The 22,464-nt window shown below is 46.2% G+C and overlaps 2 protein-coding genes across 2 annotated transcripts; one reads left to right on the top strand and one right to left on the bottom strand.

The window, feature by feature from the left end:
* The first annotated feature begins 534 nt into the window (after nucleotides 1–534).
* On the top strand, nucleotides 535–3,117 carry LOC125535044. Its single transcript, XM_048698103.1, has 2 exons — nucleotides 535–1,907; nucleotides 2,773–3,117. The coding sequence occupies exons 1-2, from the start codon at nucleotides 685–687 to the stop codon at nucleotides 2,780–2,782; spliced, it is 1,233 nt and encodes a 410-aa protein (XP_048554060.1). The 5' UTR covers nucleotides 535–684; the 3' UTR covers nucleotides 2,783–3,117.
* Nucleotides 3,118–4,009: 892 nt separating this feature from the next.
* LOC125540616 lies at nucleotides 4,010–8,390 on the bottom strand. Its single transcript, XM_048704219.1, has 6 exons — nucleotides 8,124–8,390; nucleotides 7,727–7,801; nucleotides 6,971–7,206; nucleotides 4,511–5,234; nucleotides 4,267–4,421; nucleotides 4,010–4,190 (listed from the first exon to the last, which is right to left on the bottom strand). The coding sequence occupies exons 1-6, from the start codon at nucleotides 8,388–8,390 to the stop codon at nucleotides 4,154–4,156; spliced, it is 1,494 nt and encodes a 497-aa protein (XP_048560176.1). The 3' UTR covers nucleotides 4,010–4,153.
* Nucleotides 8,391–22,464: the final 14,074 nt, after the last annotated feature.

Raw genomic sequence — 22,464 nt, 5'->3', positions numbered from 1 at the left:
CGGCGGCGGTTGTTGTTTTGGCACGCTGGTCCTATGAGGCCTTAGCACAACGACTTTTTGACTGTCTACTACAAAAAGTTGTGCCTGGCTCTGGCGATGGAGGGGCGATGACGGCTCAAGTCCTCGTAGTCGTCGCTAGATGGTCTATGAGTTTGGATGTGATTTTTATTATTTTTGATATTCGTTGTAGTATCATGATTGGAGATGAACAGATTGAAAGTTTTTCTCGAAAAAAAATACACCATAACTTTCTTTTTGACTTGCATTTTCATCATATATATAAATATATATATATATATATATTGGTATATATATATATATATATATATATATTGGTATGCCAATGATTTTTTGAGTCCCCCATCGTGATGAGTGTGAAAAAGCGAAGCGCCGAACCGCAGCCCTCCTCGTGCGTTTGCTGGGATATCGTATCCACCGTTGGCTGGTCGATCCAACGGTCCAAGCGAGTCCCCTCTTACCCTTGACGCCGGTTTCCCTGCTACGTAGTATTTTAGATCTGGGCAAAGCCCAACCCGGCTTCTCCTTCCTCGCTCGATCCCCAAATCAAATCGCTCCACCCAACCCTAGCCCTAACCCTAGCCGCGCCGCCGCCATCGATCACCAAATCCCTTCTCCCTCCACCCTCCACCCAACCCTAATCCCTACCTCAGCTAGCTAGCCGCCATGGCCCGTTCCACGGCTCTGCTCCAACGCGAGATTTACTTCTCCGACGACGCGGCGTTATCCGGCCGAGTGTCGTCAATCCGCTGCCCGTGGGAAGGACGAGATGATCCACCAAGCCGCCAAGAGATCAGTGACGCAGTCACCGATTACCTGCGGACCTTCAAGGCGCACGCAGTCGTCGCCGATCCGCCGGCGCTCTCCTTCCTCCACATACTGCGGCCGCCGGCATCTGTCGGGCTCCCGATGCAGTTCCACAGCCTCACCTTGGCCACTATCTCCAGCGCGGACAAGAACCTGGTCGCCATGTACGCCGGAGGGTACCGCCCTGGCAACCGTTTGCCGGGAGGCTACCTCATCTACGACGCCAGGAACGACTCCATCTCTGGGATCCCCGAACTCCCCTCCGACCACTCACATAGAGCCATTGGGTGCGAGTCGGCCGTCGTCATGTGCGAAGCCGCCGCCGCCGCCGGGAACGACTACTTTCTTGCCGAGCTCGTCAGGGTCTGGCCAGAAGGCTCCCAAGCTGCGCTCTGGCTGTGGAAGTCGTCCGTCCAAAAATGGGACTTGCATCCCAGTCGCCTGCCCCTTCCATCCAGCACCACCAGCCACTTCTCCCCTGACTTGTGCTTCTCTTGTTGGGGCTCTGTCCTCTGCTGGGTGGATCTGCTCAAAGGCATGGTGCTCTGTGATCTGAAGCAAAACTGCAAGTTCAGCTTTATTCAGTTGCCCAAAGATTGTCCAACCTATGATGCCGACAGCAACAAGTTTACATACGCCTGTGCCGAGGAGTTCCGTTCCATGGCCTGTGTTGGTGGCGAAATCAAGTTTGTCGCCCTGGATGAATGTGATGAACACCAGCCGGAAAAAGGATTGGAACTGACCATCTGGACTCTCTCGCATGACCTCTCAGGGTGGAAGGAAAGCCGCAAGTACAATGTTGAAAACATCTGGGCAAACGAGGCCTACAAGCCTGCTGGTATAAGAAATCTTCCTCCGTCGTTCCCTGTTCTGAGCATCCATGAAGACGGCGTCGTCTACCTAGTCTTAGATGATCTCAGGGAGTTGGACGATGGACTAGAGTACATGGGCCAGTGGATGCTTCGTGTTGACATAGGCAATGACAAGGTCCAGTTCTATCCAAAGGGTGAAAAGAGTTCTGTTAATTCCCAGCTCTTTGCCAGTGAGTTCAGTGCGCACCGACAGCATTTACAGGATCACCGGTATTACTACCACCACTAAGCACCGTTTCATTTGCATACTACCGCCATTTTATTTATGTTTACTATCACTAAACATGCTTTCATTTGCATACTAATGTAATTATGCTTAGGTTTTTAAATGATAAAAATTCCAATGCATGTTTATCACATCCAGTTTGCTTCATTACTTGCTAAAAAAATCAAGATATTTGGCCACCTCCCCATGTTGAACAGTAGATGTCTGATATTGATGCTCATCCGCAATCATGACTCTGTAATCAATTGTCACTACCTAATTACTCTGCCCCCTTGTCATATTAGGACCCAACTTCTTGCACATCATGATGACACTTATTCAGGTTTTAGGGCTGTTTTTTCTTCCTTTTTTGCTTGATGGAGATAGTGTTATCATTAGCTTCACATCTCCACTTTAACATTTGAAGACATGGGCATTCGGTGAATATAGTAGTGTATGTGTTATTTTAGTAGTTGTTTCTGAACTTGGAATTTGTATGAGCCATGGCCGTTCAAAGATGCACATAGCAGATGAAGCATAATTTCAAACTATAGATGAACAGTGGCAAGTGTCTGAATGAAATATGTCAATCAAAAGTCAAAAATGTACTCTCTCTGGCCCATAATATAAGAGCGTTTTTTATACTAGTGTAGTGTCAAAAACGCTCTTATATCATAGGATGGAGAGAGTACCTTTGACACATACATCTGTTTCCACAATTTTTTTTAGTAAGGTCATGTTGGACTAACGGTAGACATTGTGTTGGAGTTGCCCAATTTATTAATATCAGTAACACATTTGATAGGAAATGGCAAATGTGGTCACATTAAAAGTATTGTATTTGACAGGCATCTTTATTTATTTTTGCAGAGAGAGGTAAGAGCAAGCCAGTTTGTTTTAAGAGGAAAGAGGATGAAGTCTTGAGATCTTGGCAACATATCATGAGGAAATTTGGACCGATGGCGGCCACTTGATTTTGCTTAGGCCCAATGAAGACATTTAATGTCATCTGTATCGATTAGTTGTAGTTATAAACTTTATCAGTCATGGCATTATGCCTATTGAGTGGCTCCTTTTGGATTGTAACTGGGCATGGTTTAAACTTATCAGTCCTGACTTTATGCCTATTGGAGTGCTTCTTTTGGATTGCACTAGCTGGTTGTGGCCGTTTACGGTTTATTATTTTTTATTGTGTTGATTCTGGCTTCATACTTACCGTATAAAGTGTGTGCGATTGTGTCTTCTACTGTTTTAGTACGTCTAATTTGTCTTAAGTGAACGTTGTTTTGGAAGTAATACTAGATAGCCAGGCATCTGGATGTTTGCTTTGCTTGACCATCATACTGACTTGTCACAAACCAAACATGAAAGTCTGGCTTTCAAAACAAGATAGGCATTTAATAAGTTTTGGTTCTTTTGTTTGGTTTGGTTTGCGACATGGCTTTGGTTTTGCCAACCCAACCTATCTTGGTAAGAGGGCATTTGCAGGTGTTTCTTTTCAAGTCGATCCAACCAATGGTGTCACTTTTTCTTGCTATCAATTCAGTGCAATTTTGTTTTCCTTCTTAAGTAGTATTAGATAAGGGTAATTCCAACGTGTATCACCAAAGCACACCCAAATGTTCGCATCATGCAATTCGGACACTTCCAACGTCTGCGGTAGGTCCGGATATCTGAAATCCAGCATATTAGAAAACAACTCATGGGAGGTTTGGAGGAGTCAGGACGCCCGCCACGTCGGACTCCAAAACACCAGGTCCACCCAAACCCCGTCTCCCTAAGACTTTTACCGCACTCCGTCCCTCCCCCCTTGCTCTACATTCACACCCATCAAGACCAACATTTGGTTCAGTTTTATGCTTTAAAAAAGAAATGGGGTGGACATTTTCTCATTCATGAATCTGCAGATGCTGTGCGGATTACAGCACAAACGTGAACCTGATGTAAATTGGGTTATCAGCACATAGGGCAGCTTATTTTTTCTTCTTTAGGCGTGCACAATCCTGAAAGGTTGTACATGGCCATGAGAAAGAAAATGAAGCTCCCTCGCCAATCACCCATCTACTTGTACTTTGATCACAACTGAATAAATGAGGGATGTTGTATCAAAAAAGAAAAACGAAGCTCCAACGTACACCACAGGTCCACCAAACCAACACAAGAAACAAATGGCAACAAAAGGGAGACAACCCTACATGCGCTTGATGCGTCTTCTCCATTCAAAAGATCACCTTTCTTCGGCTCAGAAAACTCAACCCTTGGTACAACCAATTGTGTTCTTTCCGAGCCTGCGGATAATTAACAAAAGTATCAGCTACAGTTCTCATATTATGTGAAATTATAAACTACAAGCTCGTAACTTACATCGCAATAACTTGGTCCACAAATTCCTGGACTTTGGCAGTGCAGGGTTTCTGTGCATCTTTAAAAGTTACTAGAGCATCGTACACCAGCTGCGGTATGAAACTCTCCCATTCCATGACTAAAGAGAACGCAGCCTCTAGTTCCTCTGGAGAGAACTGCATCAAGACAGGTCATAAGCATTGTTGTATCTACTAGTTATCCCAAGTATATGAGCGATTGTATCCAAAGAAGAAGATTAACGTACACTTGGGGAATGCTTGAAGAAGTTTGTAGAAAAACGGAGTAAACTGATTCTGTTATCCTTATACGGGACACATTTTTTCCCTTTCCTAATAAATTTAAAGTGGTTGTAAGTGGTGTTCATTGCTGGAACCCATGGCACCCTAACAGTCCATTTAACAAACTTCATGTAAGTTTTGAGCAGCTTCTTATCTTCCTTATCAAGTCTTTCAACCAAGAGATCCAGAAGAGCGCTGATAGCAATACGCTCGGTGTGGGACAAGAGTGCCATGTGATTGGTCAAGTATGCGATGATGGACTCGCTTTGGGGGTCAATTTCAGGAGGAGGACCTTGCAGAAAACTAAGCAAATTTAAGGTATGCATAGGGTATCTGTTGCCTTCATATTTAAACGCTTTGTCAAATATGTCATATAGTCTGTTGTAGTCAAGAACAGCCAATCTTTTGGTGTATGGATGCCGGGTAGCATTGATTCGGGCATTCCCGTCCTCATCAAACAAAATTTGCTCTGAAGTAAATTGTCCTCCAAAGCATATCCCACTGAAATGCCTTCTGCATAAATAGATCAAGACCTTTCGAGAACAGAATTGCAAAACTTCTCCCAAGTACTTCACCTCTACTACTGGACCTAGCTTGGCCAGGGACGGGAGAACTAGTGCTCGTCGTAAAGACACGGTGTGCAAGCGGAAGAGACCCAAACCACTAATTATTGCATCCCAGTTTGAGGAACTGTGAAAAACAAACATAATCAGTCTTTTCCAATACAAGAAATAAAGGCTTAGAACTGTCACAAAAATGTTTTAAATGTGAAATGGCACAGCGCAGTCAAGGTAAAAATAACAAAAGCATGGTTTGTCCAAGACCAGAAATGATCGATGGCTAGAATCATACAGAACTAAATAGTGTTCCTTTTACCAAATTAATCTTTTACGATCAATGATGGCTAGTTGACACTGTGCTAGTATAAATAGTTTAGCCACATCAAACTGACACTTTACCTTAACTTATTTACACCATAACCACTAAATATTCAAATAGATCTAACATGATTCTAAAAAACAACAAGTTATGCACCTCTACACATGAACCCTGCAAATAATAATCACATCACTATTATATAAAATCATAGTTAAATTAGCAATTTAGGGCTAAATCAACTAATGGAGTGATGCCAATCAATAATTATCATAACTAAGCTAGATTGGTGAACTCGGACAGCACCTTCAGAGTTGAGGCTCACACACTAGCTAAATGAAGTCTCTACCTTTATTAGGGTTAAAAGACAACAATGCACATCAATTTCCAATCAGCACAGACCCCTAAAAAAGTGTTCTTCCAGTCATACTACAACAGCACAGACCCCTAAATCATGTTGAACTTAACATATGCTATGAAGGAATTCAAAGATAACAGCCCATTGCATAAATCAACCAGTACTACCGATATCATCCAATATTTCCAAATAGGAAGACCAATTTCTGGGTAACAATCGTAAAATAAACAGTACTGTCCATGTCGGCCTGACAAAAATGAAGTAAAGGCATACTGAGGTTAAACAGAGACCTAATCGGCCAGTTTTACTAGATATAGATGGCAAACAAATAAATTGACTAGTTGACAAACGAAACTCAGAGAAGTGTTGTCGAATATTCCGCAAGCAAATTGACAGGCTGACCCATGCAAGCTATAGAGGAAAGTATATAACTCAGCAAGTCTAGTCAATGCATGTTCTAACATCACCATCTAGAATACGAAGCTTGGATTACACAGATTCAAAAGTCAAAATAAGCTCAACTTTCAGGAAGGTTGGTGGATATTTCCATGTGCGTCTATAAGAAACTTAACAATTTAGTGATGCCAATGTTCTATGTATACAAATAAACTCACAGACAAGAAAACTGCAGAAACATGGTACAATTGACTACAGGTATGCACTCAACATAAGCCATGAAGGAATTTGCAGGTAACAACCCCATATCATCTAATATTTATACAGAAGAAGGCCATTTTCCTTGGTAACCATTGTATAAGCTGAACAGTAAACGATAGTGTCCAGCCTGACACAGCAGAATCGAAAGCATGCTGAAGTTAAAATCCACATGAGCCATACATAGATTAATGGTTGGGCATAATCTATCAACTTGAATTGTTAGAATTAAAGGGAAAAAATAGATATGATCGGCACATATTGCATCACCCACTTCAATTATTCATGAAGCCTAAGTTTCAGAATTAAGCAACAGTATTTGTGAAACTTCAATTTTAGTATCCATCATACCAGGAATTGAACAAAATAACAATGTGGAACCTATCCACCAATGGAATGTAATGCCACTTGCAAGAAAAAAATAACATCTTAAAGACAGAAAGCGGCTGTGAGGAAGAGTAAGTTCAAGAAGCTGGTAATAAACCTCTACCAATAAAAATAATTTCTGAAATTTAGTCTAGCGCAATTTATTACATACCAGCCACCTCTGAGTCTTGGATTAATTATGATTTTTGAATCCTTGTTTATCTGATAATAGGATAGAAGTTGCTCAGGATCCAACACTTTTCCACAATAAATTGAGTAAAAATCCTTGGATTTTACACCCACTTTATCACATGCCACCTTCATTAACATATTCACATTTGAAGTGTACAGATTTTCCTGATGAGAAATGGTTGTGCCACAGAGATGTAGAAACACCTGAGAAACTCCCTGCAAATAATTGTTGGATAGAATGTTAGATAAATTGGAAGTTACAATTAAGGCAGAGAGAAAGTTATACAAATATAAGGCATAATAAGCAGATAACATAATTATGTTCAGTTTAAATCTAGATTTGACGTTCATTTAAAACTAATGTAATATCCACCGAAAAACAATCTATGGCTATTTTCTTCAATATGATGATACCTACAATCATCAATACCCATAACAAACTCAGACAGCTACAATTCACTAGATTTAACGGTTATGCTTGTTGGAGACATAAAGGTAGCATGCTTCTCAACAAATCAAATTAGTAAAAACCTTGGAGCCATTGTAGTTGCATGCACAAATGGCAACCATAGAATGGATGGATATGACCCTGATAATCTATATAGAGCTGACGGTTTGGTGACAAGATCGCATTGTTCCAGATCAAGTTGAACCCACTGCCCACATTTACAACAAACATTTGATTCAACATCCAACATCCAAAATACTACCATGAAGCATTGCAACGCAAAATTACCTCAGTATAATAGTCGTTGTCTATCTTCTGCACTAGGCCTAGGCCCTTTGAGCTGTTGGAGGAATTCTTAAAACCCTGACATAACATAAGCAATTGATGAAACCATGTAACAACTCATTGAAATAAACAGACAAACATACAATTGAATAAGTATGAAGAATCATAATCCACCCAATGTCATTTAAGGTATTGTTTCTAGAAATATCACCTTTATAATCACATATTTATTGAAAATTAATTGAAAGGTGCTACTAGTCTACCACACATGGACAGATAATAACACAGCATTTTCCAACATATAGCAACAACAAGTTCCTGTAAAATTTTCCAGCATATTGTAACTCCGGCAGAATTTGAAGCGCGCGCGTGCACACAAGAACAAGGGAGAAGGCCATACCTCTGCGCGCAGATCTGCAGTGGGGGCATGGAGCTCCGCAGCCCGTGGCCTCGAGGTGCCGTAGTAGTCGTCGTGGGTGTCCTTGTGGCCGCGACCCCGTCCAACTGCCACCGGAATGCAGGCCCCCATCTGCGCGCACCGCGTCGAGTCCCTCCGTGGCGGCGTGGCACACCGCCGCACCAGGCTCGGGTTTCGGAAGCCGCACCGCGCGACCGACTCTTCGAAGCCGTCTGAGTGCACTCCGTCGCGGCTCACCTCCACGGGCATCTCGTCGCCCTTGCTTTCAGTCCCGCCCTCCGCGCCGCCTTTGTGCGAGGCCGTCGAGTGTCTGAGCCGGTTTGTAGGCGTCGGGGCGGGGTGTCGGTGTAGTCCCGCATGCGCACGTCCTCCTCAGACGCGCACGGACGTGCCTCGCCGTCTCCGTCGACCCTCGTAGGGCGGTCGAGGGGACCGCGTCGTGGGTGACGGCAGCGCTCGTGTGGCACCGCACGTCGGGCACACGCCTCCTGATGACTCGGCGGGCCGCGGCCTTTCGCGATCTTCCCGGCGACGCGCCTTTTCAAAGCGTCCGGCTTCCGCCTCGCCGCTGCCCTCCGGCAGGTGTTACGATGGGAACTGGCCGCGTCGTCGGTGCGCCGGGGTTCGCAGATGCGCGGATTCTGGCGCAGGGCGGACGCTGGCGATACTCGTCCTCCCCTCGGCCGGTCGCCGCCCGCCGCTCCCCTTGGACGGCGCCATGCGCCGAGACCTCCTCATGCCACCGCTAAACCCTACGCTGCAGCGGAAAGGGAGGGGAGAAGGGGAGAGACAGGAAGGCGAGGAGGCCGCGCGGTGGGGTGAATGATTGGGGGCGCGGAGTGTTTGGGTTTTCCTTCCTTGTGGCTGGGTTTCATGTTTGGACGTGGTGGGGGCCGGGTTCATCTTGCGCTTGTGGCACTTTCAGTCAACACCTTGTTCATTCAGAGAGGTGTAGCAGATCCGGCAAACTACACGGTCGGCTACGATGGCTCTTGCTCGGACGACGAGTCCCCACCGTAGGATTGCTTTACCGTTGTCGCGATAGCAGCATTTCTACCATTCACTGTCTTCGTTGCTGTTGTTTTCCAGCCTATAACCGCGGGATGTTGGCCGGAGAGGTTCTTGTTGATCCCCGGGTTTGCTTACTTGTCGGCCGTAAGCCACCTTTCTCACCCTTATAGATACATAGTTCGGGACGGCGTAGTTCCAAGTCTTCGTCGTTTACAAATTCAGTCTCCTTATTGGTTCGGGTTACAAAGTTGGTCGATGACCATTTCCTTGGCGAGCATTTCTTTATCTGTAATTTTTGGTGATGCCTTTGGGCCCCGTTTCATGACGGCATCTTTCAAGTTTGATGACAATTTTTTGTGGCTTATTCGAGCGTTTGTGTTAGTGTTCTGTTGTGTATATCATTTACTGGTACACTCTGAAGTCACCGATGGCGATGGATGTCCTGAGGTTTTAAGGAACATTATGTGAAGTTATCTAAGTGTGTTTTTGCATGTAGAAAAGTGAATTCTGGGTTCATCTGATCTTTGTGGCATAGTGCCACTATCCACAAATTTAGTGTTCCGTCTGCACCTGATGTGTGTTCAATTAAAATGGTTCTTGGGTTGTAGGTTATTATAGAATTTATTCGGGTTGTTATTATACGAAGGCATTTTCTGGCAGAGGGAATGGCAACGCTTGTTGTCAGCTCCTGTCTCTTTCACCCGTTTGTCCTCCATACCTTCAGCTTTTTTTGGCGTTGATGTTTTGGTTCAAGGAATTTTGGCGGCTGTTTGAGCAGCATGGAGACTCACATTATCAACTCTTCCTTTGTGCCTGATATTGCCTTTTCACTCTGGGAAAAGAGCTGGCAATTCTGAAGCACTTAAAGCGGGCTATTCTGAATTGGACATGACATCATCGAAACAAATCAACGGTCTCTTAAATTCATTACTGATCAGAAAATAACAGAGGGTGTTCAACATAAATTTTCATAGAGGGACTTCCACAATCCCAAGGCAATGAAGTAATATTGGTGGTAGTGCATAGATTTACTAGGCATGCTCATTTTATACCACTAGCACATCTATACACTGTCCTTGGTGTAGCACGAGCCTTTGTGGACAACATTATCAGATTGCATGGCCCTCCTAAGCTCATTATTTCAGACATAGACGAAATTTTCACTAGTAAATTGTGGAAGGATATTTTTGCTAGTTTGAAAAGTGAACTGAGGTACATTATTCCTCCCATCCTCAAACTGATGGTCAAACTGAGAGGGTAAACCAATGTGTGGAAACTTATCTTAGGCGCATGACAACCAATGAACCCAAGAAATGGTGTTCTTGGCTTTCTTTGGTAGAGTTTTGGTATAATACTACATATCATACTACCCTGAACATGTCTCCCTTTCAAGCTATTTATGGTTTTACTCCACCCTTGATCTCTGAGCTAGCTATTCCGGAACCTGAGGATGAACTCAGACCTTCTTGTCTGTTAAACAACACATGTTGGAACAACTGAAAGACAACTTACAACAAGCCTAGAACAGAATGAAAAGATATGTAGATCTCAAGAGAAATGAAAGAGCGTTTGAGGTTGGAGGCATGGTGTATCTTAAAATGGAACCATATAGGCTAGCAGCTTTCGGATTCAGAGGAGCTCTGAAATTTACAAAACAAATATTATGGACCATTCTTGATCATCTAGAAGATTGTCAAGATGGCTCACATACTTCAATTTTGTGACCATGTGAAAATCCACCATGTTTTTCATGTGAGTCAACTAAAGAAGCACATTGGCAGCAAATCCATACCTAGCCCAAATTTACCCATGGTCACTTCTAATCGAACTATCAAAACAGGTCCTGCTTCAGTCTTACAAGTGAGGCAAGTTCCTAGAAATAACTTGCATGTGTGTAGCAGTACATCCAGTTGGAGGATTTGTCACCTAGAGAGGCAACATGGGAAGACGCGAAATTTATCAAGTACATATTTCCAAAGTTCTTCAAGACAACAACTCAAATCTGGCGTGCAAATCAACAAGCGCCATGAGGACACGTCGTTTCTCAAGGGAGGGGCAATGTCAGGCTTAGACTGTCGCACGTTCAGTCAACACCATTGTTCATTCAAAGAAGGGGTGTAGCAGATCTGGCAATACCGATTCAAAGGAATGGACGGCTGCGATGGCTCCTTACTCAGACGACTAGTCGCCATTGCATGATTTACTTTACCGTTGACGTTTTAGCATTTCTACCTTTCACTGTTTTACGCTCGCTATTGTTTTCCAGCCTATAACCAGCGGAGATGTGGCTCGAGAGGTTCATTGTTGAATTCCCTAATTGGTACCTGCCATGGCTAACACATGAACCCTGCACTCTTCGCCCTATAGAAATAATAGTTCAGATCCAATCAATAGTTGCCAAATTATTCGTAAAGTTATAATTCATCTCCTCAAATATTGTTTTGGTCCTGACAAATTGGTATCATGAGCCATCAATCCTTGGCAGAGGCGTTTCTTGGTGAGAAAAAATTGTCAAAACGGTGATTCACACCCCTTTTCCCACCCTTCTTCGTGAGCGACGGCGAAGGTGGTGTATCAGGCGGCACCGACGGAGGGGTTGAGGTTCAGGGTGGCAGTGTGTAGGCGCTCAAGTCGGTGACAGTTCAGGCATGGATCAGTAGAGCAGAGGTGGTTGTTCGAGTACTCTGCTCGAGCGGTACAATCCCACGTTCAGGCATTGATCTGTGTGCCAGGGAGGCGTGGAGCTCGGTGGCGGCAGGATCAGAGGTTTAGGGATGGTTTCTAGGTGATTCCTAGTGGTAAATTCCCAACCTACACCTCAGATCAAGGAGATGGGACGCGCAAAAGCAATCGATGAGGCGGATCTTCAAGAGGTTCTATCCTTGCACGATGATTTTGGTGTTCTGCTAAAAGATAGTGCCCAAATGCAAACTCGGGTGTCTAAATTACAAGAGGAAGCACAGTCGATAAGTTCCAAGCAGGGAGGAATTTCATTACAAGTTGGGTATGTAGAGAAAGTACTTTTGGACTTCAGTAAGCAACTTTCAGCTATTAGTTATGTTCTTCACACATTGGTGAAACCAATGTAGAACATGCCTCAAAGTGATAACCCTTCCAATTCGACTCAAGTGCTTAGATCTCCTACCTTGCATCATGAGCAAACACATGAAGAAGTTGAAAGAGTGAATCGGTTGAGGAAGCAATTAGCAGCAGAGAACGAAATGTCTAAGCAACTGGAGAACTTAGAAATGCAGAATTTGCCACCAATTAGAACTAACAGGGCAACAATGCCTCCTGGGTTTCCCATTTAAGTGAGATAGGACACTAATAGTGTGGCAGGAAACCCAATTACTGCAAGAAACAATGTACACACTCCTGCATTCAATCAGTTTTATCAACAGAACAAAGACATGCAACTATGGCAAGGTTACTGTAGAACATATGTACGGGAGGTGCAAGCACAGTTCATGAAATCCTTAACTAAAAGTCCCAAACTATATTTTCTGGAGAATATCCAGTAGGCTAGATAAGGCAATGTAATGAATATTTTTAGATGTTTGTTGCACCTGAGGAGTTAAAAGTATCTCTTGCTCAAATGTATGTCACCGATGAAGCTGATATATGGTTGAGAAGACATGGGAAATCGAAGAAACAACTCTCCTTGAAATAGTTTGGAGTTGAGATGGTGAGGATATTTTCAGAGCAAGGCTCTTATGACTTAACTGAAACCTTTGAAGGGCTAATGGAAGATGTGCTGGAAGAAAATGCTGAGCTGGGAGAATTGTGGTTTGTCAGGTGTTATGTGAATGATTTAAGGGAGGGAATTAAATTACAGGTTAGACCATTAAGGCCACAATCACTCACTGGTGCTTATTGTCTAGCCAAGGGAGTGGAACCCAACTATCCTATAGTTAGTGTAATCCCTAAGAAGCAAATCAGTCCTTATGTCAATTATTATCAAAAGAACAATGGAAGTTTCTAGAACAAAAATAGTAACACAACAACACATATACAACAAAGTATACATGTCAAACAAATAGAAATCACTACTGGCACATTTCAGAAACTCGGGAAAGTAGGAGAATGTTGGAGGTATGGAGACAAGTGGATGCATGGTCATACATGCAAGCTCATTCCTAATGTTCACTTAATGCAACACTAATTGGGAGAGCAAACTTCTAATGCAGAAGAAACTGTTCGAAAAATACAAAAGGAAATTCCTGAAGAAGGGGAACAAGCTATGTTCATTACTTAAAGATGATGTTATCAACCGCTCCTCGATGACCTCCCCAGCAGGGGAAACGAAGACCCTCTTGCATGGGAGCACAGAGCATCTTATCGAGCATGTCCTCCTCTCCATCAACGATGCTGCTCACCTAGCGACTCACATTGTGGCGTACCACTCGACGCAATAGACTTATATCTACACGCAGCAAAACTTATGCAACGTTTGAGTTTGTTGGTTTGTTGCACCTTGGATGCTTTTTTTCTTTCTTTCATTATGTTACCTTTCTGGTAGTGGGATACGATCCATTTTTTGATCGAATGGAAAAAAAATCATGCCCACTAACAAGTGTGTTTGCACATGTATTGTGGAAAGGACCTCCGTCCGGAAATACTTATTCGAGAAATGGATGTAACTAGACATATTTTAGTTATAGACACATTCATTTCATGAGTAATTCCGTACGGAGGGAGTAGAAAACAATCCATCTCTATATACGGCAACAACATTCTTCGGTTGGGTTGACTAGCCCACGCGCGTCGAGTCCGTGTGGCACACCATTTTATTTTATATCTCTTTCTCTCCCCCACAAACATGTGGGACTTGCTACCACGGTGGCATGCCATGTAGGTGGAATCAACAAAACATGAGTGACGGAAATCTGCCCAAGTGTTCCCGAACATCAAGTTACATGATCAACTCGTGTCTTTCCTAAGTTATCGTATGACTATGTACCCACCGTGCAAGTTCATGTACCGTAGGTACAATTACTCCTTTTAGCCTTCCTTCTACTCCCTTCGTTTTCGGACGGAGGGAGTACTTATCACCTCCGTCTTCTCACCGAGGAAGCCGTCGGCCTGGTCCTTGCTCTCACGGTGCAGAAGTCGGTGCCCTACATTGTAATGAATGCCTCGTCCTTTGTCGCATGCGTCGTCTACTACATTTCGTCCTTAGTTGTCTCTGCCATTTGGGACTTTTTGTCCATGTCCTCGCCATTTGTAAGTTTGTTGGTGTGGCAGTGACGACAGCTCCCCTTTACAACTTGGTCATACGGACTCCTCTTCGTCATGTTGGTGCGGGCTCCGGTATCATCATGAGGCGTGTGAACTTATTTTAAAGATTTTGATCTTGGATGTGTGGATCTTCCGGCGATTACTTCGACCTTTTTTTCTCTTGAAAGCATTGGTTCCGCGGGCATGTGTCCTTGATGGCTTGCCGCGTGCAATTTATAATGGCGAGCTGGCTCTGCCGATGGGGAGGCATCAGGGGTGGCGCGCCATCAGCCTGTTCTCGAGGAAGAAGAGAATCAGACCCTAGGGACATTGGTGTATTTTTTGTTTATTTTAGAGGGGTGTGATGCCTCTTTCACAAAAGAAAGTAAAGAAAAACAAAAATACAAACCTGGGTCCCTCTCCGCTGACTTTGTTACAAAGAAATATATTTTTCACATTGTACGTCTTTTTAACAAAGAAAAACTGGTGTAATGCAAAAGGAATAACATAAACTTTCAAAAAACACAGTAAGTACTCCATATTAACCGTGTTAATTCGAAGCCTTTAACGGAAAACAAAATAATGTAGGCTAGTTTTTAAAATACATACTTTAAATATATTTTTGTGTAATCTTCGGCTTTTATTTCTTTTTTGCATAAGAAAACGATGTCCAGTTAATGTAATGCAAAAAAGAATCATGCATGTAAACTTTCTAAAACTATAGTAAGCACTACAGATTAGTCACCTTTGAAGGCTTAATGAAAGAGCAAAATAACTTTTTTATTTCTTTTTTATCAAATACATAATATCTGGCATTTAGTAAATCTTACTTTTTCAGAGTTTTTTAACTCCAATTTTCTTATTTGCTCAAAGGAGAAAATGGATGCTTATCCATATGTGCACCCGTGATACTACACACACACACAAAAATGTGCGCCCGTGATACACAGAGAGGTCACGCACACAGACGTACACGGTCATCCAGTCAAAAGTGGGAACAAGTAATATAGTAGATGGTAAGGTGGTACGCCTGTTTACCGGAGCGGTAGAACTTTTGCCTGTCTCAAACCGGCAAACGAGAAGTCAGCCCCTCCTCTATCTCTCTCACTCTACACATTATTTTCCTCGAATCTCGGCCTGCTTTTTCCTCTCCCCCAGCCAGCCTCTCTCTCCGTCTCCAAATCCCATGACCGCCGTTGTGTTCTCTTGATTGATTGGTTGCCTTGCCTGATACACGGCACAGAGCTGGAGCCCACGCGACGTACGTACATACGTACATACGGCTCGTCTCGGACGCAGCGAATGCAAGCAGCACCGCACCGCGGCGGCCGATGAACGTCGCCGTACGTAGGTAGGCGAGGCACCGGCCGGTTCCACTCGCGGCGGGGGCGTCGATCGCCGTGAGCGCCTCGTCGGCGCTCAGCGTTGGCGGGGCCGGAAGGAGGAAGCCCGGCCGGCGTGTCCGTGCGTGCGTGCGTGCATGCTCGTGGACGCGACGGAAAGGGAGGGAGCGGGGGCGGGGGCGGCGTGCGTGCATGCATGCAAGGACGGACCGGGCGGCAGCCGAGGCGCAGCGCGATCGCAACGCACAGGAGCTCCCAGGCTTTGGCGTGCCAGCCTGCTGCCCGGCCGGCCGGCCATCGCAGGTGTTCAGACCTGGCCCCGTCACGATGTGCAGCGCACCTGACAAGGCCGCCCCGTGAGGGAGCCAGCAACGCGTGCCCGGGCTTCCCGGAGCTCGCAGTGGACGCTTTGCATGTTGCAGCCAGGAGTGGCCTGCCCTGCACTACCATTTCGTGCGTGCCTCTTCGGTACGTACATGCCCCTGCCTCCGTTCATGGAAAGACTACACACTCAACAATGCCCTCCAATGAAAGATGACGACTTGCTTAATGCAAGTTTTATACTCCCTCCGTTCCTTGATATAAGGTGTATAGATTTTTTTTAAAAAAATCCAAAATATAAGGTGTATTACGTTGCACCACTCGTTTGAATAATTTTTTTTAAGGATTTGTTTACATTTCTTATACTAGGCAAGCTCCTCTATTTTCTCATGTCAATTAGTCAGGTGTAATCTCGCCCAAAACTTGTGAAATTTTTCCTCCATGTGCGTTCTTTAATTTCCGTGCCAAAAACTATACACCCTATATTTAAAAATGAAGGGGGTATAAAAAAGGAGGCATCCTCTACTTGGAATGCATCGTGGCATATTCACAAAAATAAAGGAGAAAACATTGCGGCATGCGAACACTGAAATTTTGTTTTCGGTACCCACACACCCCTCTAAAAAAGTTTACATATTTCGATGCAGGTTAAAGATGAAGATTACAAGTTGCCCCTTCAAAAAAAATCAGATTGTTCTAATATCTTATTTCGGTCCGTTGGAAGAACGAGGATCAACTAGAAGGGATCGTTGGTGCTATAATCCTTAATCATAACGGGAAGTTTATAGCGGCAACCAACGAGAAGATGAGTTTCTATTTCGATGCTTTTTCATTGCAAAGGTGATAACTGTTAGATTTCGGCTAAACTTGGCTAGAACACTCAGGTGAAACAAGCTAGAGTTGGGATTTGATAATGCCGAGGTGGTTTCGGCCTTTCAAGCAGTAATGTGACCTATCTTTTTTTATCGAAATAAAGGCAAAGGTTTTGCCTCGTCTATTAATTAAGCAGAAGAGAGTTGCCTGGTTAATTAACGAAAAAACGGGCTAAAACCGTCACAACCGTTGAGCGGCACACACAAGATGCCCCGCACATACCACTCCAAAGAGTGCCTCGTCGAGACAGCGCATGTGCATCATTGTCATCATTCCTCCCCTAGAGGTGTCATCGCCACCCCTAAACCCTGAGCAAACGACTCCAATTCCGTTCTAGGCGATCGTTGACTCAACCCACACTATAGAGGCCGAGTGAAGTTGTATGAAGATCCGCGCCAAACTCAACCACCTACGATCAGACAACGCAGCTCCGACTCTCACGGAGAACAATGAATGGCAAAACCAGGTACGACTGGCGCCACGGAAGATCACCAAACTGTCCACCTGCACCAGTCATCGTATACCATAGGGCCCCCGAAGCCGCAGCTTCGACTTCACAGCAACACAAACAGAGGAAATCCCGTGGACATGCCAAAAAAGAGCCGACTACCTCAACCATTTCCGCGTCGCCGATGTCGCTCCCATGCCACAGAAATCTGAACTCCAAAACCACCGCCATCCACTGGTCCCACTCACCGGTGCCGAGCTCCAAAGACAAAGCCCCCAAGAGGGAATACGACACCAAGGCGCCGCCATCATCCAATCACGCAAGATCAAGGGATGTGAACACTGAAATTCCTTTTCGGTACCCACACATCCCTCTAAAAAAGTTTACATATTTCGATGCAGATAAAAGGTGAAGATTATAAGTTACCCCTTCAATAAAAATAAACATAATGTTTTGATCTCTTATTCGGTCCATTGGGAGAACGAGGATCAACTAGAAGGGATTGTTGGTGCTATAATCCATGATCATAACGGGATGTTTATATCGGCAACCAATGAGAAGATGAGCTTCTGTTTCGACGCTTTCACCCCAAAGGCGACAACGGTTAGATTTCGGCTAAACTTGGCTAGAATAGTCGGATGTAACAAGGTAGAGCTGGAATTTAATAACGCCGAGGTGGTTTCGGCCTTGCAAGAGGGAAGATTGAGTTCAGTGACATGACCTATCTTTGATGATAGCTACTACATGACCCAGGCCTTTAAGCATGTTTTGTTCACTCGTTGTAACATGGAGAGCAATCAAGTTGCCCATGAGATGGCGAAGTTAGGTGGATTTTCTACCCCCGGTACCTGGATGGAGTCATCTCTAGTTGAGGTGGTCTCGTTTATTGTATCTGATACGCTGGTTCTCACAAATAATTAAATAAAAAATCGTTTGTCAAAAAAAGAAAAGAATTAGAATTAGTTGATTGTGAATGTCTGAGAGTACCCTTTGAAATAACTTTAAGATTCGAGTAAACTTTTAACTTGGTATACCGAGGCAAAACAAGTGAAATGCAAGAAGCCACCACATTTGCGCCATCACTAGAAGAGAAGATGTGTTTAAGGGGTTTTGTAGAAACAATCGTAATCCCCTGAACTGACAGACCGGGCCCGCTTGCAGATGTTGACGTGGCAAAATAATAATATCAATTGCATATATACGGATCTAAGTTTCTATTGCAGAAAGACTCCTCCTTAAAAGAAAAAAAAAGAAAAAAAAGGTGATCGGGTCCCTCCCTCCAACTACAACCCGTGCGCCTTCATCTTCCCCGGCACGCCTCCACTACATGCTCGGTCATGGGGAAGGAGCCCCGCGGTATTTTAATCAGAGCATCTCCAACAGGCGCCTCAAAAAAACTCCGCGCACTAAAAATTTATTCTTTTGGGCGCCGAACAGCTCCAGCAGATGCTGTAGCGCTAAAAGATTTAGGGCGCGCGCTGAAAAATGCTATCGCGGGCAACATATTTTGGGCTCCGGATTACGTGTGCTTCACAATTTGCACTGTCTGCTTTTTGAGTGCGCGTCTTTGAACGTCTTCTAAAGCAATGTTGGTCCGACGCATTAAAAGTGCTACAGTGGCGCCCTAAAAGTTTTATTGGGCAATTTTTATGCGGCCGGTGGAGATGCTCTCAAGAAGGAGGGTGTGTACTCCCCTGATGATCTAAAAGAAGGAGGGTGTGCGTGAGGCACTGAATGCTAGAGAAGCACACTTGTTTACAATGACCACGCATGCATGCATGTGGTTCCATTAGAGCAACTCCAACGCACGGACCCAACCAGATATGGGTTTTGTCCCTTTTTTGGCCATATCGGTCATCTGTCCGCCTAGCGGACATGAGACGGACACGCGATGCATCCAACGCAGGGACCCAAACGGACAACAGAACACAGAGGCAAGCGCACAGCAGCAGCAGAACCAAGCGAGCCAGACGACGGGCAGTGCCCCGGCCCCGCGCCGCCGCTGCCGGCCCTAGGGCGCGGGCTCGCCAACGTCACCGCCCCTCCTTCTCCCTTCTTCTCCCTCACCGGATCTAGCGCAGAGGAGTTGCTCCGCCATGGCCGACAGCCCAAGGTGAGCGGCAGTTCTGGGCGGAGCCCACGTCCGTGCTCGACCGCCGCCGCAGCCCCAGCCCCAGGGCGCGGGCTCGCCGACGTCACCGCCCCCCTCCTCCATTCTTCTCCCTCATCGGATCTGGCGCAGATGAGCTGCTCTGCCATGGCAGACAACCCGAGGTGAGCGGCGGTTCTGGGCAGAGCCGACGTCCGTGCTCGACCGCTGACGCAACCCCAGCCCTAGCCCGCCCTCCTCGGCATCCACGCTGTCATTCGAGGTGGCGAGCCTCGCGACCGACGGCAACGCCAACAATGCCTCCCCGCCGCCCCCGCAGGCATGGTCGGGTAGGAGTACGGGGCTGCCGCGGCAGGGCCGGGTCAAGGAGGAGTGGGCGCACCAGCTGGCATGGGGATGGGCCTTGACGCCGGTGAGGGGTGGGACGGCGCGTGTGGGTGACGCTGGATTAGGTGGGGATCTCGCCCCGTCGAGCGGCACGTGCTGTGTCACTGATACGTGTGGGTCCAGGGGCGGACACGAGAGCGCAGCAGCGGACGAGAGCGGACGACGAGAGCGCTCGTTTTGTCCGCCGCAGACTCATTCGTGGCCCATTTTTGCGTTCAATTTGGGTCAGGGCGGAGGACAAATGGACAGCATGCGGACACGAACGTCCGTTTGGGTCGCCCCGTTGGGCCAGCTTTTATGTCCGGATGGCCCAAACGGACGAAATGGGTCACCCCATTGGAGTTGCTCTTATTATTTACGTTTGCCATGCCATGACACACGATGCATGTTATCAGGCCAACTCCACCGCGCGACCCTATCCTGTCCGGCCCCGTCCATTTGGGGTAAAAGGGACAAAAAAGGCGGCCCAGCGCGCGGGAGCAAACAGACTTTTGTCCGCTTTCGACCCATCCACGGCCCAAGTTTGTGCCGCTTTTGGGGTGAAACAGACACCACGCGGACGCGTCGGTCGTCTGCGCGTGTCCTCCCCTGGCCCGCCTGTCGGTGGCACAAGACGGGCCTTTTTCTATCCGCCCCCTCCCTCCCTCCGGCCGCACCCCCTCCACTCTTCCCCACTCTTCCCCTCGCTGCCGTCGCCGCCGCCGCCATTGCAGCCGTGCAGTTCGGACGCGAGCTCGCCCAACCCCTTCCCCTCGGCGCCGCCGAGCTACCCAACCACGGCCACCTGGTTTGCGCACCCGCCGGCCGGTTTTGGGGCGGATCCGGTCGGTCTTGAGGTCGGCCGGCTGTGGGAGGCCGGGCCGCGCCATGGACTGGCCGGGCACCTCGCCGGAAGGCCCTGGCAGGGCCGCAAAGCCACATGCAGGCAGTGGCTCCTCCTCTAGCCGCTCGGATCTACACTGTCGGTGGTCCGCCGGCAGATACACGAATGGCGGTCGGCCGGGTTCGGTGCTTGCCCAAAAGCTCGCCGGCGCACCGTTGCCACTCATTAAGTGCGACCACTGCCCAAGGATGGTCGTGCGCCGCGTGTCTACAACGCCGGAACATCCCGGATGGGTGTTCATCAAGTGCTTAAACGATGGGGTATGCGCTTTTTTTAGCTTCGGTTTGTGCTCTAGATTTAACTAGTTGTACTAACTTCAAATTTTGTTGTGTAGAACGGATGCAAGTTTTGTTATTGGGAAGAAGAGTACATTGACATATTGATAGAGAGAAATTTAGTACATGTTCGTGCACTTTTAGCTAGCATAGAGGCTGTAAATGAGACAAGTACACTTGTTGCTAGATTAGAGGCTAGACACGAGACTAGGTGTGAGGAGGAAGCAACATCGACTTCCGGCTTGAAGAAGAAAGGAGGATGCCACATCGAGCCTTCTGGCTTGAAGAAGAAAGGAGGATGCCAGATCGACCCTCCTCCACAGATCAACAACGAGTGCATCGAGAAGACCCTAACCCAACTCAAGGAAGCAGTTATGGAAATTAGGTATCTTTTAAAATGTATTCTTGTGATTCTTGTTTTCTTTAGCCTTGCTTTACTAGTCAAAATGTGATGATGCATTTTTCATGTACCAAAAATAAATGATGAAATAAAGTTAAGGACTTGCAAAAAAATAATACGCGGACAGGATGCGGCCGGGATGCGTCCGCGCGGTGGGTGCACGGCCACCACATCCCAGGACACACCCGGACACGACCCCAAATCTCTACCCAAACTTGAACAGAATCCGGACAAAACAGACGTCCGTTTGGGGTCGCAGCACGGTGGAGTTGGCCTCAAACGGACCTTTGCTACGGAGAAAATGATTCCCTGTGACTGTGAGTCCCTGCATATAACTGGAAGTTAAAATATTCAAGCGACCGGAAGGTTTGTGCCTATGCATGGAGGAAGCTAGAGGCGAAGCAGGAGTAGGCGCACAAGTCAACCGACGATACAAGAAGAGCCTCAACACTCCATCCATCCAACAGGCCAAGAGGATGTCGGAACACACACACTCCACTGTTGGAGGAGCCGAGCCTCACATGGACATGGATGAGACGACCTGGGTCTTGGTGTTGCCATGCATCCCCGAGCCGAAAACAAGACAAGGATGCCAACACTTGGGTGGGTGGGTTCTGTACGCCTACGCCATCGCCACCTAGTGGCTAGTAATAATATATACTTCCTTCATTTCAAAATATAGTGCGCCCGCGCTTTCTGAGGTTAAATTTTGACCATAAATTTAACGAATAAGACCGACTGCGGCGGAAGAAAAAGTTACATAATTAAAAACTTCTTTCGAATACGAATTCACTAATATAACTTTTGCTCCCGCCGCAATCGGTCTTGGTAGTTAAATTTACGGTTAAAGTTGAAGCACGGGTATAGAGGAAGCACTACATTGTAGAATGGAGGGAGTACACTCTACGTAGGTTTAGACGCAGCAATCAACCGCCCATCCCATGGACGAAATCACTATTCTGACCCTTTAAACGAACGTTGTCACAAAATGAACTCGACGTCAAAGTATTTCACGATTTGACCCTTTTAGCAACGCCATAGCCCGCGGCGTTTCT

The sequence above is a fragment of the Triticum urartu genome, chromosome 2 (genome assembly GCF_003073215.2).
Source record: "Triticum urartu cultivar G1812 chromosome 2, Tu2.1, whole genome shotgun sequence".
Taxonomy (NCBI): Eukaryota; Viridiplantae; Streptophyta; class Magnoliopsida; order Poales; family Poaceae; genus Triticum; species Triticum urartu.
Note: the sequence above shows the minus strand (reverse complement) of the source record. Positions and strands in the feature narration are given on the sequence as shown.

Coding starts and splice junctions, on each gene's coding strand:
- LOC125535044 (XM_048698103.1), top strand. CDS start 685: ATGGCCCGTTCCACGGCTCTGCTCCAACGCGAGATTTACTTCTCCGAC.
- LOC125540616 (XM_048704219.1), bottom strand. CDS start 8,390: ATGCCCGTGGAGGTGAGCCGCGACGGAGTGCACTCAGACGGCTTCGAA. Junction 7,802..8,123: donor CTGCAGATCTGCGCGCAGAG/GTATGGCCTTCT, acceptor ATGTTATGTCAG/GGTTTTAAGAATTCCTCCAA. Junction 4,422..4,510: donor TCTTCAAGCATTCCCCAAGT/GTACGTTAATCT, acceptor GTCTTGATGCAG/TTCTCTCCAGAGGAACTAGA.